We start from the raw sequence: 19044 nt of genomic DNA on the forward strand, positions 1-19044 counted from the left end.
ACATAAAATAATTTATTATAAAAAAATACGAATTTTTTTTTAAAAAAAAGCAAGCATTTATTCTATGTTCAAAAAAGTCTGTGTTGGGGGAACCAAATATTTATCAAGAAATGCCCTTCGCTGTTCATTCCTTTTACTCTCTTGCATTCTCGAGACTCGGAAGCAAGCAAACCCCTCCTCAATTTCTCATTTCTACCGGAAAATGGCAGACTGGGGACCAGTACTTATCGGAGTTGTGCTCTTCGTGCTGCTGCAACCCGGCCTACTGTTTCAGCTACCTGGCAACAATCGGCAGCTGGAGTTCGGCACCATGAAGACTAACGGCAAGGCAATCGCAGTTCACACACTGATTTTCTTTACTCTCTATGCTATCCTAATCCTCGCTATACATGTTCACATATATACGGGCTGATCCACCCGTTAGTATTTCTGCAGTACTAGATCCATCTAATGCTGTATCTGGGACTAATTTTTCCATTTTCCTTTTCAATTCTGCTGCTAGTTTTCTGACTTTTGGATCTCTGTTAAATTTGTGGGTTTTCAGATCATTTTAATGTTTCTTTTGCCATTTTTACCCCCTTGATTTCTTGGCGAAACCACTTTTTCTAGCAGTCTCTGTTTCCATAAATGCTGTATTTATTTTATCAGAAAAACAAACTTACTGTATTTGTGCGAAAACCATCGAAACCGAAGCTTGATTTGTTCAGACTTAGTTTAGGGTTCCAATTGTTAGGGCTGTAACGTAGAAAGTTAAATTCTTGATGCAGTTGTTTGGAGAGATTTCTTCATGAAGTATGATTGCTACTCTGTTAAATTGCAACTTCTCAAGGACTGAATTTTTTATTATCACTTTTTTTTTCTGAATTGTACAAAAGCCAAACAATTAGACGACAAAATATCCAGACCATTTGAAGAAGCCACCGAATTTATAGAATTAGTTTATAAAGCTTCACTCCAAAATCTCTACGGCGAGAGTAGGGAAAAAAAAGTTCGATAGAAAAGTGAAATAGAGGAAGATTGAAGAGCGAGGGTGTACTTTGGAATAAGAAGTGTTAATTCTTGAAATTTTTACATATACAACATAAAATCGAAATTAGCCTGAATGTATATGAACTCCAATGGCAACAATCAAGATGGTGTAAACACAGAAGTACAAAACCGCATGAACCAAGATAGATATGCCACTTGTGTACATGTTGCCGAACTCGATCACCCTGGTCCTCGCAGGAAGTTGGAACAGCAGCCCTGGAGATAGGAGGATGAACATCACCACCGCCACCACCACGGGTCCCCAATCAGAACTCATCTCTATACTCTACCTTGCGTTGGTATTTGGTTTTAACTCCTTCACAAATAAAATGTTATGGGTGATGTCTTGTTATTTTTTTGTGTGTTTGTTGTAAAATCTTTGGAAATGCTTCTTGCCAATAAGTAGAATTGTCGTATTGGTTTTACTTAACGAAGAAGGGTGCATATGATGGGATGCTAAACTTGAGGGGGCAAAGAAAACGGTGGGATTTAAAGGGAGGGAAAGTATATTATGATAATGGGATTGCTTTTCTGGAAGTATGCACAAAAGCATTCAATTCTTAAACACATGAATTCCCCTTTTCCAATTGCTTTTCTAGAGATTTTTAAGAAGGTGGAGATGCTAGTAAAAAAAATTGGGAAAAGGTTGGTATACTATCCGGGCCTCAGACCCAATGGGTCAGTACTTCCCAAGTATTGCTGTTGGAGCACTTGCCCATTGTGACCCAGCTGGAGTTGGACCGAGTATGCATGCATACCTACCGGCTCCAGTGCCAGATTAAGACAAGAACATTGGCGACAAACCCAATGTTGCGACATTTTACAAACTAGACTAAGAAATCTCCTATTCTAGCGCTCAAAAACTGCAGATATCAAGAAATTGGTGAAGAGAAATGTCGGTAGATCTTGCACCAGTACTGGTAGCTGTAATATTTTTCGTGGTGTTGTCACCGAGACTTCTGTTTCAACTTCCGGGGAAAAGAAGGCCGAAAGAATTCACCAACGTGCAGACCAATGGACTCTCCATATTTGTGCATACCATAATCTTCAACGCCATAATCACCATCATTCTTATTCCCATTGGAGCTCACATCTATGTCGGTTAGATGAATCGAATTCGTATAGTTTATTTTTTTCTCTCAGTTTTCCGGTTTTGTATTTGTTGTCAGTGTTTGTTTCTAGCTGTTATCTTTTGCTTAATCATGCACTTGGGTGATTTATGGTTAAAGTCTTTATTTAACAAGAATACACATTTCCTGGAGTACTTAGCTAGAGCTAGCTTCTTTTAATATTTTTTATTTCTGTTTTTCTTTTATAGCATTAAAAATATACTCCAGTTATTTGGGTCCATTCAAATTTTAATTGTTAAACTTGGTTAATAAGCATGATTGCAGTCTATCAAAGAATTATATTACTTGATTAATAGCTACTCTGGATATATTCCTACTATACATGCATACATCCTGGTATCATAGTTTGTGGATTATGATAATTATTAATTCAGTGGAATCATCGTCCACACTAGCTGGTCCTGTGATCATATGTTTCCAAAGTTATGTAAATGGAAAACGACTCATGAACTTCAACCATGTTTACAATTCGTCAATACTATTCTTCGAGAGCATAATATTGAGATTGCAAATAAATACTCCCTGGATTCCGATACAAAGGTTGTCTTGTTCGTCCCAAATCACAAATACTTTACATTACAGACATAATATATGCTGATATGTGTGAAACGTATTATTTTTTATTGAACCGAGTTGATTAGTCTCATAAATATAAATAAGTGAAATCGTTGCATGTGAGACGGTTTGATGTTTGTATTTAACATGGTTTTCTCTATTATCTTATTAATATACCTGTCAATAGTCATCGATTGCATTAGCTACTTCCAGGGGGGAAAAAAAGTTACATCCTACGTAAAGACTCATAAAATAATTATTTGTAAAATTTGTTTCTTCAATAATATTGTCAGTATTTGTATTTTAAAGACAATGGCCAGTAATAATAAAATTGAAAGGTGTCGTGCATAGAGGGCTCATCAAATATCGATTAAAAAATAATAAATCGATTCGACCGTTTTCCTCATCTCCCGCTCAGCTGATTAAAAAAATAATAAATCGATTCGCAAGAACCTCCTACAAAAAACTAGGAATCATATATGTGCTTTGACCAGATCGATTGATATAGGACGACAAGCTGTTGGAGCCGACAAGAAAGGTGATTATGATACTGTGATCCCACTTTCGACTATTCTACCAAATTCCCATTGTTATAGGGGTTGCGAGTTTTCACACTCCTGCGCCAAAGGAGCGTATTAAGATTCCGAAGAAACGAAAGATTTTGTTGGATTGAAAATATTTCAAAAGGAGCGTATTAAGATTCCTAGCAAGTATTAGTTTTGACTTTTGAAGTCTCAGTCCCACCAATATTGCGAGTTACTACTATCGATCGAAATAATATCGGATTGAATATATTTCCAACATCTTTAACATGACCGAGCTCTCCTAGAAATTGAGACCAAGAAAGCTATTTTTACACTTTTAAATTTTCGAAAGATTTTACTCATCTAAAAATGTTTGTCGACTTTTAAAAATAAAATCACATACTAGAAGCATAAACAAGAAAAAAATTGCTTATCACGGGTAAATGCAACATAAATAAGAAATATAAAAGAAATAATTGATACGCTATTTATATTTTTTTTTCAACTAGTAATGTTTTAAGTATAAAAGAAATATTTCTCAAGAAGAAGAAGAAAGCAACGTGTGGGAGAAGGCCGTGAAGGCGCTTTAGACATACGAACTCGTAGATGATTCAGACCACTGATTGTATTATCTCAAGAAAAATTATAATAATTTCCAAACAGCCAGCAATTTTTATAATTTCAATTAATACCAAATATTGTTCAAACAAGCGGCAATTTGGTCAGATGGTGTGGACCCACACAAAAAGAACCCACCGGATGAGTGGCATATCCTTCTCCAAGTAAACATCGACGTATTATCGTTATTACAACAATCCGTTCAAATCATTCGACTGTGGATAATATCTTTGTACAAAAATGTAAATACATTTTTTTTAAAAAAAATTGCTGTAACAGTTAATATTAGGGGATTTGAGATGTTGATGACTGTGCTAATTACTATTAATTGTTCTTTTATATTTTTAAGGCGATGGAATGTCAGGCGAGATGCCAACAAACCATCATTGCTAGCAGGACACAGTTTCGAGGCTACCGATCACTCCAAAATCACTTAAAATGGGTCAATTCCTAAGGCATCTATACAATCCTGAAAGGAATTGAACATTTTCAAAATTGACAACTTCGCAAATCGAATAAGAAAAAGAAAAATAAAGGAACTGATGTAGAAGCCACACAAGAATGCACAAGAAATCGAACCTGTCTACAAAATATTAGGAAGCTGAGAATCTAATCTCTGCTGCAACTCTTTGATCTTCACCGAGAGCTCGGATTTCTGCTCCTTGTAGCTTTTCAACAAGTAGTCTTTTCCTTCAATCAATTCCTTCAAATCACTAACTTCCCTCTTCAAAAGTTCAATCCTTTCTCCATCCCCTCTGGTTTTCTCTGACCACTCTGAATTCCTTTCAATTTCCTGGAATCCATTTGTATGACCGTTCTTCCACTCAGCTGGCCAAGTGGGAACAGTAGGAGACTTCTCGCCAGAGCTGATGTGTCCAACAGAATGATCTGCGATTGCCTTTCTTAATCTCTGGATTTCCCTCTCTGAATCAAACAGATCCCTGTTCGCAGCATCCAGTAAAGATTGAAGATGGGTAGAATGTGAAAGCTGCACGCTATGGGAGTTCTGAAGTTCTGCGGTTTGATCCTGCATTTCAAGTATCATATCATCTCTTCTCTTCAATTGCTGTCTCAATTTTTGTATGACTTCCCGTTTGCTGAAAATGTTGGAACCAGATTCGGAAACACAAGGTGAATCAGAGCTGTTCGACTGGTGGAAAGGCTTTTGGGGCAGCTCGAGCCGGTCAGGAGAAGATGACCACATTACACCATTCTCTTCGTTGAATGCGGAGGTCGGAACAGTCACAAGGGGAAGCGAAATTTCAGGTTCTGACATCATTTGGCCATCACTACTCTGTTTTTTGACTTCCACCACATTCCTCGATCCTGTTCATGTAACATAAATTTAGAAGACAAATGTTACATATAGTAACAAAAAATATTATTCAAATATTGGCAGACTGCATTCATCATGTGTGTGTAAACAAGGATCTGAATTTGATCATGTGTCATTAAGAAATATTGCCACAGAATTCACTTATTTTATCTCTCTACCTATTGGTGCAAAGTAACCCACTTGCAAAAAAATAGCAAATCGATAACCATCGCTGGGAGCTGGTGTTTACGCGAGCAGTTAAATAAATTCTCTCTCCGCTGTTTTCACTTCATAAGTTTAGTTTTAAAAAATTAAAGTAATAACCATGGAAACAATTATGATCACACATCAAAATAACCAACAAAATTTTTTATATAAAAAAAATCGATAAAATAATTAACAAGGGAGAGAGAATGCGAAGTTTGATTTCTAAGTTGACCGATAGCGAGATAAGCATGTGATTAGGACTATGATTGTCAACCATCTTCATCTTGATGAAAACAAAAGGCATCTGCGTGCATGGGGAAGCTTGCTGACTTCTTTCGATCCATAGGTTTTCTATTTCCTACATTAGAAGCAACATTCGTTAAGTAAACTTGATATTTTCCAGAACAAGAAAAGTTAACATACGCTACCTATCAAACTTTGGCTCCTAGTCACTGTTTGTCTGGTATCAAGAAACTGCTTCAGTTTATAGCCCAGGTGGATTGACAATGTACTCAGCAACGCACCCCCGGCCACAAGGATCCAGTTTGGCACCCCTTCCTGAAGATTTGTAGGCCTCCTATTTGCCTCAGTGAGTTTTGGCTTCATCTTGATAGGCATTCAAGCGAGACAACAGAATCCTTCGACGCATCCACCTAACACTGAATATGTATGTAAACACATTAAAGCCACAAGGCATGAAGACAATGTCACACTCTGCCCACATGCTATTAAGAGAGATTTAAACGCAGAGATTGAATCTTATGGCAAACCAAACATAGTCGATTTTCTCATACCAATCAGTCGTCAGTTTACCCGAATTCGAAAATCAAATTGAGCAAATAAAGTTCACGGCCGTTGCTTAGCGGGAACGGCGACTGCCGAGATAAATTCCATACCTGGAACGAAAGGCGATCCAGAACGCAGATTTTCACCGTGATAACGGTGGAGCGACAGGTTTCGCCGGAATGGCACGTGTTTGGCTGTAATCGGGAGTGGACCAACCGATTTACCCTAAAACCCTAATTTGTTTGTTCCGTGGAAGAAGAAAGCGCTTGTAGTGACTGGAGAGAGAGTAAGATGAATACTGGGCCCCTTTTTTGGAAAAAGGTCAAAAAAATTATTATTGGGCCCAACTTTTTAATAAAATAAAGGAAAAAATTTCATATTTGTTTTTTTCTCAATTTTAAAATTTTATGTGATTGATGTGACATAAATGTTGTACTTACGTGTATATTTTTATATTAATATTTTAACATAAAACCATCGGATAATTTGGCAGCAAAGTCTCAAGTACAAAACAAGGTTCTCAGGGTTCGAGATTATATTGTAATAATATCCTCTCTCAACTAAAAAAAAATTTTAAAATTTGATAATATACATGACTAAAATTACAAAAATACATCACCAAAAATACAATGCAGGAATGACACTAGATTCGCGTATAACTCATAATTGGTCCTCTTGGTACAAGTATGGGTATGAAATGTATATCTTGGGTCTGGTACGAATATTAAATTTCGGCTCCTTGGCCAGATACATATTGGGTAACAAATCTTATGATAACCGACCCATAACTGTGACTGTAGCCGTAACCATAGCCGCTAAAGTTTAAATGAGTGTGTGCATGATATATTGAGCAATGTATATGCTTGCTTTTATATTTTTACTCCAAACAATATAAATATACATATATTTATGATTATATTTTATAATAATATAATAAACTGTAATATATAACATTTCTATCTCATTCTCTGTATTTATTTATTATAGATAAAAGTAGCACATGTAAAATATTGTTTGGTTATAAGAAAGAAGAAGAAGTTTTCGATAGCTTAATTTGATTGATTTAGCAACCACTATTTTGTGGTCACTGAGGATGGCGCAAGGTTGGAGATGCCATGATCACGATGACGTGGCCATTCTACAACAATCGACTCATTGGTTCGACCCGAACACAGACATGAACCGGTGAGTAGATCGTTGCAATTGTTTTTCAATTTTCTCTTATAAAAACCCCAACCCCCTTCATTTGTTTTACATAGTGTTTTCTCAATCTCTGATTCACAATTATTTCTTGATTCTCAAAATATGAAGTCTTGATTATTGATTTATTGTCAATTATTGATTTATCTTCGGAATTACTTCAATTTCATATTTATATAAATTACAAACGATCGGGGCTGATCAAGTCGTAGGGGTGGGAAAGAAAAGGAAATGTCATCATGCCACTCGATTTCGAGCATCAGAATTTTCTTTCATTCAATGTAGACAAATATAATCTTGATTTTTCCGATGAGAAACATCAAGAACGAGACCAAGATGCCCAACAAAAATGCCGTCATCAAAGACAAGAAAGTATGAGCAATCTGATGTCGCCTAAAAGTAAAATACTCGAGCTAGCCTCGCCCGTCATCCGATAACTTCACTAAATATTTCGAAAAAGTGACGCTTCCTTCCGGCGATATGCAAACCAAATAATGCAAATATTTTTCGAAAACTTACAAATTTCAACAAGGAGGTGGTTATGGAACTTCAACGCGTCACGTCAAGAAAAATAATCTTGTGAAAATTGGTATTGATCATTCTCAAACTCAAAATATGATTTTCTCTTTTCAATCGGATAATGATTCTCAACTTTTTAAATTTTCTGAAACTAAATTTAGAGAAAAAATGGCTAAATTTTGTTTGGTTGAACAAATTTTTTTTTTTTTTGTTTTAGTGATAAATTATCTTTTGCAAATTGGATTTTTACAAATGAAAATCCTTCTGTTAGACATATCTCATGAAATACACTCAAACACACACTTAAAAATTATTCTTTGAACAAAAAAGAATTAACTAAAAAATCAGTTTAAATACTACAGTTACTTTGTATTCGAATATTTGAAGTGATCGTTGGCAAATTTTATAATATGTGAGTATTACATGTCAATGTATTGATAGTTCATAGAACATTTCAAAAATATTATTTGCATATAAATATTTTAATAAAACATACAGGACACAAATATTTCTCAACTTATATTTATTTCTTAGAAGAATATGGTCTAACTTCATGTTTTTTTTTTTCAAATTCTTTTGATAATACTAGTGCAAATATTTCTAATATTAATGAAATTATTGAATATGTAAATCATCAGTAGGTGGTAAATTTGTTCATATATTAGGTATATGCTTTAAATTTGTATGTTCAAAATAGGCTAAAAAATTTAACATCACATAGTCAATCAATTAGGAACATAATTTATTATCTATAGACACATCCGCAAGTTATTAAACAATGAGCCAAATTTTGCAAAATAAAATGTATGAGATCTAAACGGTTTGTATGAGACGGTCCAATGTGAACTAATATTTATAAAATTTTAAAAGTTTGTAATGATGTCATCGATCAATTATCCGGTGCTTATTATTCTACTTCTAATTTAGTTTTAACACATTGTTGCAAAATTATATGTATTTTTAGTGAATATATTAAATATAGTGATGATGTTATAGTTCAATATATTTATGTAATTAAAGCAAAACGAGAAAAATATTTGTTAGAAGCTCCATAAATATTTTTATTTGTTTTTGTTTTAGATCATAGACTTAAATTAGATGGTTTACAAGAAATATTAACATTATATTATGATTATTTAGATCATAATATGGAAACGGTTCCTAACATCTCATTGATTGTGTTTAACATTAAAACTCATTTATATGATATTTATAATGAATATAATACCAAATACGGTGAGAAAATTGTTCCAATTGAATCAAAATCCACTGTCACTAGTAATGTTACTTCGAAACTTACTAAAACACAACTTTTATTAAGGGAACGAACGAAATGTTTACGAGAATCATCAAGTTCTAGTCAAGAACTTGAGAATTATTTTGCAAACTACTTTTGATTTCAGTGATGCCGATGAAAAAACGTTTGACATATTGCGATGGTGGTCGCAAAAAACACAAATATATCCAATTTTGTCTATAATGGCAAAAGAAATTATTGTTTGCCCCGTTTCAACGGTTACAGTAGTAGAGCAATCTTTTAGTTTTAATTAATAGTCTTAAATAATAATAGATTTTTTAATTTCCATTTGAATATGTGATATTTTATCAACAAAAATTTTCTTGGTTTTTTTGCAACTACAATACATGTTCTTCTTTTAATATAGGGCAAAAACGTGTATGAGACGGTCTCACGTGTCGTATTTGTGTGACAGATCTTTTATTTGGGTCATCCATGAAAAAGTATTACTTTTTATGCTAAAAGTATTAATTTTTATTGTAAATATCGGAAGGGTTGACCCGTCTCACAGATAAAGATTCGTGAGACCGTCTCACAAGAGACCTACTCTTAATATAGATATATTCAATCACAATTTTTTTAATTTGTAATAATTCCATATGATGATACCAGTAATTTGAACCAATTTTTTTGCCCATCAATGAATATTCTTCAATATGATGTTGTATTGTTTTTTCATTTTTTTGAAGAATTAAAATTTGTATAAAATTTGTTCAAATTATATTTGTTTCGATATTGGCCATGAAAAAATGTTTCGTTTATTTTTTATGATCACTGTGTTTTGTCGATGTTATTTAAATAAACCATGATATTTAGGTTCCGTTTGGTATATGTGATGTGATAAATTAATGATTAGTAATAAGATGGATTATAAAATGAAATATATGGATAAATAATATGGTGGGGTAAAATATATGATGTTTGGTATAATTTTAACATTATAGATTAATTTGTGTATTAGCATGAAATGACTAAAATATCCCCCCACTATATACAATATAATTACCTAACATAAATATAATAAATAAATAATAATAGTAATAAGAAATAAATAAGTAGGTAATTTTAAAAAATATTAATAATATCGATAGTAAGTGCAATAAAAAAATAAGAAATAGTTCTAATATATTAATGTTAAATATATTGACCATATTAATAAAAAGAATTTCGAAAATAAATTGATAATAATAAAAATATGAATAATAATAACATATATAATAATACTGATATTGATATTAATATTAAAAATTCACTTTTTATTAATTTGTAAACTTTATTTTTTATTATACATCTCATTAATTATAATGATAGTATTAATTTAATCAATAATTTAATTCCTATAATTTCTTTTTATTAAGAAATATGAGGAGAAAATTGTAGTTTGCTTATTTTGATAGTGTATCCATTTGATTTGTGAGATTAATAATCAAATAGTTATTCACAAAATTGGATCTAAAACCGGGTCAAAATGATTATTAATATATCTCAAATTTTTAACCAAACATTGGATAAGTGTTTGACTATTAATCTATTCTTGTTTAATCCACTCAACCAAACACACCCTAATAGTTTCTTTATTGTTTAACTTCTTTATATATATATATATATATATATATATATATATAAAGATTAAGAAACAAAGTTTTTCTTTTTCATTCAAATAGAAAGATGTATATATTGAATATTATTTGTTATTATTATTAAATGAATATAAGTTGTGGACTATTGAGGGGTCAATTAACAAATTTTGTAATACAATTGATTCGGTGAAAATGTTCATGTTCCATAACCCGAGTATGTATATCATACACTCACCAGCTTAAAATGGTTCAAAATGTTAGGTGGATGACATGATTGGTGAAGAAAATTTCAAACAAAACATGCAGCAAAATGCCGTATTTGGTGGAAAAACTTGTATGGATTCACACCATGGTTTGTATCTATAAATTTGTAGCTTACCATTTTATTTAGTGCATCCCAAAATTAAAAGCTTTTAAAGTTTAATTAGTCTAATAGAGAGAGCATTTGAGCGTTAAGTGTTCTCTTGTATGAGTTGGATAAATTATTTTTCTCGGTTATATTCGGGTTGAGAGCGTGAGATATTTAGTGTATTGTTGTATATATTTGTTGTGATATTTATGATGTTATAAAAAATCAACAGTAGCTCCGTGGACGTAGCTTATTTTGGGTGAACCACGTAAAATCTTTGTGTTCTTGTTGATTATTTTATTCTGTATTTTTGGTACTATATTATCATCATAATCGTCATCATTTCGGTGTAATTATCCAACACAAAACGCCTCCCATCGAAAAGAATTAGCTGAAAATATTAGTGATCAGCAATTTTACATTACAAAATAGTTAATATGGTAACAACTAACACGCAACAAAATAGTTAATATGGTAATAACTAACACGCGAAGGAGTGGTGAACGATGTAAACATACCTGATGGGCTAGGCAAACACCTAAGATGGGGGATATGTCACTGCATTCAAGCAGGAGCCTCAGGCATATCCCTGAAATATTACGTACGATAGCATGACCCAATTGAATAACAAACAAATTGTGGTTCCTGTCTTGGTAATCTTCAGAAAATATGGAAGGAAATCGACAGAAAATTTCTCCTTCTATATCGAGCTGGGAGGGTGAAATTTTATAGCCCAGCGCGAGTCTCACACAGAAAATTTAACCCGAGTGCACTGGGGCGGTCGGAATCTTCTGTCTCTAGTGCACTTGGTACACAATTTGTTTTATCCGGGCGCGCTAGGACGAAAGTATAGAATTTAATAACTTACTTAAAACACAACATAAAATTTAGTAAAAATTATGAAAAAAATAGAATATTTTGATTTACTTGTCTTGGATGTATAATGCGAATTAGAATTATCCACCAGGATGCAATTTTCGAGAGTTGTTTGTTAGAACTTATAATATGTTTTATGTTCACATTTTTTCTCTCTCTTTAAGCCCAAGTTTGAATATGCCTTTTCTCACCAGGTGGGAAAACAAGAAAGAATCTGAAATCATGTTAGATATTATTCATATTACAATATATCTTTGAGTAACTCTGTAAGATCGAGTGCTCATCGTTTTACCAAAAGCTATAGCTGGTAGTAATGGTACAACTCAAATCTTTTAAACCGCACAGCAGCTTAAGCATCATGGTTCGATCGCTCTACCTAGCAAGGACAATTATTGCACCCAATAAAGTCTCTTGTGAGACGGTTTCACGAATCTTTATCAGTGAGACGGGTCAATCCTACCGATATTCACAATAAAAAATAATACTCTTAGCATAAAAAGTAATATTTTTTCATGAATGATCCAAATAAGAGATCCGTCTCACAAAATACGATCCGTGAGACCGCATCACACAAGTTTTTGCTTATATTTTTTTTATATATAGTTCTTTATTTTATTTTCAATATGAAATATTTCCTACCATATTTTATTCCAATTCTAAATTAATAATAGTTTTTGTCATTTGGGGATGGTATAAGATTATCAAATGCTCGTTAATAATGGAATTTTGAGCATGATTTTTAGTCCTTGATTTTAACAATAATAAATAATCTATAGTATTTATAAATTGAATGAAAATGAAAAAAAATGTATCATTTCTTCTCTTTATTTACATTTATCATATTGTGATTTTTTTTATTAATCGAAAACTTAATCAATTGAAATAAACATATTATTATTTATGAATAATCACTCTATATATTATACGATTTTTTGAAAAATCATTCTCTAAATGATCTCTACATAATCTATCCCGAAAGTACAAAAAAGGATATATGATCATAGAAGCACATAAAAAGAATGGGAGAGAAGATGAAATGGGCTTTGTTTCAAAAGGTTAACTTATTGAAGCCCATTGATATCTAAGCTACCATGCAAAGCCCAGCCCGTTCCAACGTTAAAATAGAACAGTTTTTTTTTCCTTTCTTTATTTGGTTCCTTTTTTCCCTAAACGCAGAAAATATTTACCATTGACAAATCGGTTGTGAATCTCTGTGGACTGCTCCCATTTATTCATCGGATCTCCCTAATCTCGCCGGCTCGCTACCGCCGCTGCCAATTGGTTTTTCCATTATTTACAGGTGAATTTTCTTGTGTCCTACTCCTTTCGATCTGTGTGAGTTTGTGCAAGCTTAGTCGTCTTTGATTTTATTTTTGGTGAGTGTCGTTCTTGTTGGAAATTGTGGGTTTTTTTTTCAGTTCATTGGAATTTATGGCCATGTTTTTCTGACCCGTGAAAAATCTTGAGCTGGATTTGTGTTTTTAACAAGTCCAATTTGAGCTGAATAACGAAGACTCGTGTTTCTGCGTAAACGAAATGCTGCGTCTTGAATTAATTATTAACCGACTTCGTGATGAATGAAATATGTGGGAAAGGATTGCTCTTAGCCAGGTAGACAATAGACAATAAAATTTGTGTGATGTTATGGTATTTGTTATTGTACAACATGATGTCAGATGACTCTTTTTGTTTTCACTGTTTGTGGCGTCGATGGGACTAATTTTTTGCTTTGACATATTACTGCTGCAATAAGTTGCTGTCCCCATTGGTAACTTTCTTTGTCAATGGCTTTTGCATGGGTCTCCACTCTCCAGTAGGTAGGGAACCATATGGTTCCTCTTTCTGTTTATCCTGAAGTCGATCTACAATGAATATGAGGTCAGGCAGTGCCTTAGCTGCTAGCAAGAGAGAAGCAGAACTTAGAGTGTCAATTCATTGTAATCTTCAGAAAATTTCTTTCTAGTTTTGCGTTTGAAAGGAGGAAGGGACGCTGAATAAGATTGCAAGGGTTTCCAAATAAGAACAGTAGAAACCAAGGCTAGTTCCGTCAACCAATGATTAGAGTGGGCAATCTTTCCATATTTTGCTGAAATAACTGTTTTACTAAAATAATTGCATGATGGGACTCAAAACTTATTGCATTCACAAGAAGTAGTATCTTTATAGTACAGGTACCGCAACCAATGATTAAGTTGCTACAATTTGTAATTTTTCATCTAATTTTTTCAAAAAAAATTTACATTGCTTTCAGTGCGCTTACTTTTCAACATAGAGAAGAAGAGGTAATTAGAAAGCACCCGTTGTAGTACATATTCTGTGTCAGGCTTCAGCTAAGTGAATCAAAAAAGGTGAAGACTTGAAATTTTTAATAGTAGAGATGGGCTGCAATTTGAAAATTGATCTGCATTATATGTGAAGGCAGTGAATTTTCATCCTGTACTTAGGTAGGATACTTATTACTTGTAGTTGACAAGCAGTATCTCTGTCAACTTTTGGTCTCAACTGAGAACTTGCGAAATACTTGAGGGTGCTCTCCCAAAACATATATTTATGTTTTTTTTTAAAAAGTTGATATTCCATCTGAAACAATTAAATGTTTCGATTTATTCTTGATTTTATAAACACGGGTTATCGATTTTGGTTGATGACTGCTCACTGCTTGTATCTGCTCTCCAAGTTTGATATGGGCCAAGATGCTGCTCAGTTTCCGTAATATGTAATTGCAAATGGGTTTTGTTCGTCTTGTATTCTTGTATTTGATTTTTTACCCTTATTGGTTTTTTTCTCTATAAACAGCGTGCTGATTTAAGATGTTTGGAGGTAGAGCGATCTATCGGTTGCTGAGTGAGAGACTTCAGTCACAGGCTACTGTAAAGGTTCTATTCTTTTAGATCCTTTCCTTGTAGTTCTTTTTTATCTTCCATGTGATTAACAATGCTTTAATTTATGGTTTGTAAACTTTGTGCGCCTAGAGAAAACAAATGTGGAATGGGAGTATATTAGAAGTTTTTTTTGTAATTGTGATCCCCACTAAAGAGTAGGGCACTAGTCTTGTGACGGTTAATCACCAGAACATAATTTTACTGTTTTTCCGATTGAGTAAATGAGTTAGGTTAGTCACGAGTTTCTGCTTTTTAATGAGTGAATGAGAAAGCACCAGATGTTTGGTTGTTGACCAAAGCTTGATGCATAAGATTCGCTTGCCAGAAAATTTTGTTTTGAGGAGTAAAAAAATTGAAGTACAACTAATTTAATTTTTTCCTCTTTCAGGCATCTCCTGTTTTATCATCTTTTATTTCCAAGAAAATGCATGAAGAAATTGGATCCGCTACCTCAAAGTACTTGAGAGCTGTAGCCCTCTTTGGAGCAGGTGTATCAGGACTGCTGAGTTTTGCAACAATGTCAGCTTGTGACGAGGCCGAGCACGGTTTGGAACCCCCTAGCTACCCCTGGCCCCACAAGGGCATCCTGAGTTCATATGACCATGCCTCGTGAGTTCTTCATTAGCTCATCAATATCTTCTAAATGCATTCTTTTAAATGGCCATACTTCATCAGCTTCTGTTAGCTTACTAGTATCTTCTAAAGGCTAATCAATCTTCAGAGACATATTAAGCTTTGTAGTAATATTCCACTCAATTGCAGCTTTGTCGGGAGTAATTTCATGGATTTACTTATATTTACTTATCAAATATGTTTCATGTGGTATTTATCTTAGTCCGCTCTCCATGGACTACTAGGTGTGAAATATTTTTACAATCATAAATCACAATGTTGTAAATGGCGGGAGGCGGTGGCGGGGCGGTCACTGACCGCCTACTGCCTCAGCCGCCTAGGCGATTGAATTTTGTCCTCATCGGACATGCTTAAACTTGTTCTACAATACCCGCGATATAATGTTTCATCCTATAATCTCCTCCTTTAATAAGCCTCTTACACAACTTACATGTGATCCAATCCCTTTTCTCTTTATTATACAACACCCCATATTCCCAAACAATATCATTAGACTTTGGCTTAAATTCCAACTCAGGTTGTTTATCTTTTTCCACCATTAATCTTCAACAATAAATCAATAATATTAGGAAAAAAACAAATATGATTTTTGAAATCACAAAATTTGAAATATTACAAAAAAGTATGATAAATGATAAATATGCAATGTCTAACCTAAAGATTCTTGCTGCTGTTGGCAGCGGGCGGCAGACAGTTTGTGTGGCGAGCTTAGTGGTTGATAGTGAGAAGGAGTGGGAGCCAAAAGTAAAAACAGAGAAAGAAAAGGGTGTGATTTAAATACCTAGGATTTTGAGTTTAAAATTAGTTGACTTTGACTAGGTTTTTAAAATTTATTGACTACAACTTAAAAATGTTGACTTCCTCACTTGGCCCACCTGCTCACCGACTGCCCACCTCCTCCACCCGTCTCGACCACCTGCCCACCGCCGTATAGCTTGGGCCGCCTAAAACAGCCGCCTCAACCATCATTTAGAACACTGATAAATCATGAAAATATCTTCATCAGCTGTATTGTCCATTTTTCTGTAGTTTTCCATGTACAAGTCTAGTTTGTCTTGGCATTGGGAATTGTGCATCAATATTTTCATTATCACCTTACAGGTCGTTTTCTTTATTTTTCGAACATTTCAAAACCCTTTTGTTTGGTTGTTACATCTCAATACCATGGATATATGATTATCAATGTTATGAATTCCTTATTACAAGATTCTGAAATCATTTTGAGATAGCTCTCTAGGAAATATGTATTCTTCTTTGGTGATACAATGCCCAGATTTTCCCTTTCTGGGTACATTAAGTACAGGTTTTCAGGTTATAATGAAGTAATGCTTGAATTATTTATCTGGAATGAATGGGCTCCCTGACATCTTGTTGTCAAATGTTGTTATCAATTTTAAACAGGATTCGTCGTGGTCACCAGGTTTATCAACAAGTCTGTGCTTCCTGCCATTCCATGTCATTAATATCATATCGTGACTTGGTCGGTGTGGCTTACACAGAGGAGGAAACTAAGGCCATGGCAGCTGAAATTGAGGTTGTGGATGGGCCTAATGATGAGGGAGAGATGTTTACTCGTCCTGGGAAACTCAGCGATCGTTTTCCACAGCCATATGGAAATGAACAAGCAGCTAGGTTTGCTAATGGAGGGGCCTATCCTCCAGATTTAAGTCTCATTACCAAAGTATTTCCTCCCTCGACATCCAATATTTTACTCAACATTCATTTCTACCATCTCTCTCACCTAACTTGCAACTTTTGAATTGTTAGGCTCGCCACGATGGTCAAAATTATGCCTTTGCACTTCTGACAGGATATCGCGATCCTCCTGCTGGTGTTTCAGTAAGTCCCATTTTTTTTCTCTTTTGCTATGCATCAATATTGCATATTGGCCATATTTTCTGAAGTACTGATGCTCGAGTGAGCCACAACCTAGACTTGACCAGCAGATGTAAGGCCTTAATCTGGATGTGGTTATGGGTTGCGGTCAAGTGAGTGGCATGTGTTATTGTATTCATGAGAAAGTTTTGAAGTTGAGATATTCATTAAAGTTTGGGCCATATTTGTTTTTCTTTTCTTTTTTCCTTCCCAAAATTTGACTAATTCTTTTGATATTCTGTTCTGGGATTTGGATTTGTATTTTCTTTTATCCTTGAGCTAACTGCATATTTATTCACAAAACTTGTTCATAATTTCCTTGAATCGTGTTGCATTTCTTCTGCATTGTTCCTTTTTAGTTTTAGCTTACATCTTTATTTTTTGATCTTCTAAGTAGATGCTCTATTGTCCTCCTTTAGATTCGTGAAGGACTGCATTATAACCCTTACTTCCCTGGGGGAGCTATTGCTATGCCTAAAATGCTTAATGATGGTGCTGTGGAGTATGAAGATGGTACCCCTGCAACAGAAGCTCAGGTTGGTTCACTTGCTGATTCTTCATTTTTGACTTTGTACACACACATTTCAATTTTTAGGACCCATTGCCTTTAATTATGATCTGAGTTATCTTCTGCCTGTATTTGTAGATGGGAAAAGATGTTGTGACATTTTTGTCCTGGGCCGCGGAGCCTGAAATGGAAGAGAGAAAACTGGTTAGTGATCACTCATATATTTAATGTAATTTAAAATCAATCGCCTTCATTAAAATAAAAGAAGAAATTTCAAATTCATTGAATTCAGAAGTTCTCTATGTAAGATGGAAATCATGAATTTGAAAAATGGGAACATAGCATTAAGGTATTTTGTTACTTGTTTTCATTTTGCGCGCCGACATGGCTATAATACAATCGCAGATGGGATTCAAATGGATATTTGTTCTATCGCTTGCACTTCTTCAAGCTGGTTACTACAGGCGGTTGAAGTGGTCCGTTCTCAAATCTCGAAAGCTGGTTCTTGATGTTGTCAATTAGATTCCTAGGACTTTTTCCTAGTCCATTGTGTCTTGAGAATCTGAAATCGGCAAATAATAATGCTTTGTCATGCGCTACTTCTATCTTTCTGTGGTAAACCAGATTGCATAGTTTTCAGTGGTGCCCGAGAATTATTTTCCAATAAGACTATCATTATTGAACGATGACTTGTATAATGCACAATCTTATGTTTTATTACTGTGGTGTTGAATTGGACGATGAATGATTTTTTTTTTGGTGACTCTCTTGTTTATTTGTCCCCTTTATATCGGAGATTTGAATGGTGTAATGCCATGATAATAAATCCGCATAAGAAAAGGACTCACGATATTTTTACTCTTACCCCGCATTTTACTGTCTCATAAAATGGTTATTAAAGTATATCGGACATGTTTCGAGGAAATTAGCTAAAGAAAAATCACAAAAACTAAATGTGACTCAATTTTATGGGATAAATATATAATTAAACATCACCACTTGAAAAAATATTATTTTTATGTTAATATTTTTTTCCAAAGAGAGATGTCATTTTATTCATTATATATTATTTTCATTTTCATGTTGAATATTTTTCGAGATGCATAATATACAATTTTCTTTTTATTTAATCGATACATTGTTTATTTCAATCATAATTTA

At 33.9% G+C, this 19044-nt stretch overlaps 5 protein-coding genes across 7 annotated transcripts; 3 read left to right on the plus strand and 2 right to left on the minus strand.

The window, feature by feature from the left end:
• Positions 1 to 76: 76 nt before the first annotated feature.
• LOC142538211 (uncharacterized) lies at positions 77 to 583 on the plus strand. Its single transcript, XM_075643596.1, has one exon. The coding sequence runs from the start codon at positions 203 to 205 to the stop codon at positions 410 to 412; it is 210 nt and encodes a 69-aa protein (XP_075499711.1). The 5' UTR covers positions 77 to 202; the 3' UTR covers positions 413 to 583.
• Positions 584 to 633: 50 nt separating this feature from the next.
• On the minus strand, positions 634 to 1306 carry LOC142537978 (uncharacterized). The gene has a single exon (XM_075643461.1). It carries the CDS (start codon positions 1304 to 1306, stop codon positions 1094 to 1096), a length of 213 nt encoding a protein of 70 aa, XP_075499576.1. The 3' UTR covers positions 634 to 1093.
• Positions 1307 to 1922: 616 nt separating this feature from the next.
• On the plus strand, positions 1923 to 2313 carry LOC142538085 (uncharacterized). The gene has a single exon (XM_075643547.1). The coding sequence runs from the start codon at positions 1923 to 1925 to the stop codon at positions 2133 to 2135; it is 213 nt and encodes a 70-aa protein (XP_075499662.1). The 3' UTR covers positions 2136 to 2313.
• Positions 2314 to 4256: 1943 nt separating this feature from the next.
• On the minus strand, positions 4257 to 6466 carry LOC142538282 (uncharacterized). Of its 2 annotated transcripts, XM_075643689.1 has the most exons (5): positions 6275 to 6466; positions 5807 to 6037; positions 5653 to 5736; positions 4436 to 5182; positions 4257 to 4325 (listed from the first exon to the last, which is right to left on the minus strand). In XM_075643689.1, the coding sequence occupies exons 2-4, from the start codon at positions 5994 to 5996 to the stop codon at positions 4440 to 4442; spliced, it is 1017 nt and encodes a 338-aa protein (XP_075499804.1). In that variant the 5' UTR covers positions 5997 to 6037; positions 6275 to 6466; the 3' UTR covers positions 4257 to 4325; positions 4436 to 4439. The 2 variants fall into 2 exon arrangements, with proteins under 2 accessions (XP_075499804.1, XP_075499768.1); XM_075643653.1 differs by having other exon boundaries at positions 4257 to 5182.
• Positions 6467 to 13117: 6651 nt separating this feature from the next.
• Positions 13118 to 18646, plus strand: LOC142538574 (cytochrome c1-2, heme protein, mitochondrial). Of its 2 annotated transcripts, none has more exons than XM_075643904.1 (8): positions 13118 to 13285; positions 14782 to 14861; positions 15256 to 15476; positions 16902 to 17181; positions 17268 to 17339; positions 17795 to 17911; positions 18022 to 18087; positions 18289 to 18646. In XM_075643904.1, the coding sequence occupies exons 2-8, from the start codon at positions 14796 to 14798 to the stop codon at positions 18403 to 18405; spliced, it is 939 nt and encodes a 312-aa protein (XP_075500019.1). In that variant the 5' UTR covers positions 13118 to 13285; positions 14782 to 14795; the 3' UTR covers positions 18406 to 18646. The 2 variants fall into 2 exon arrangements, with proteins under 2 accessions (XP_075500019.1, XP_075500056.1); XM_075643941.1 differs by having other exon boundaries at positions 13147 to 13320.
• The last annotated feature ends 398 nt before the right edge of the window (positions 18647 to 19044 follow it).

The sequence above is a fragment of the Primulina tabacum genome, chromosome 1, assembly GCF_025594145.1.
Source record: "Primulina tabacum isolate GXHZ01 chromosome 1, ASM2559414v2, whole genome shotgun sequence".
Lineage (NCBI taxonomy): Eukaryota > Viridiplantae > Streptophyta > Magnoliopsida > Lamiales > Gesneriaceae > Primulina > Primulina tabacum.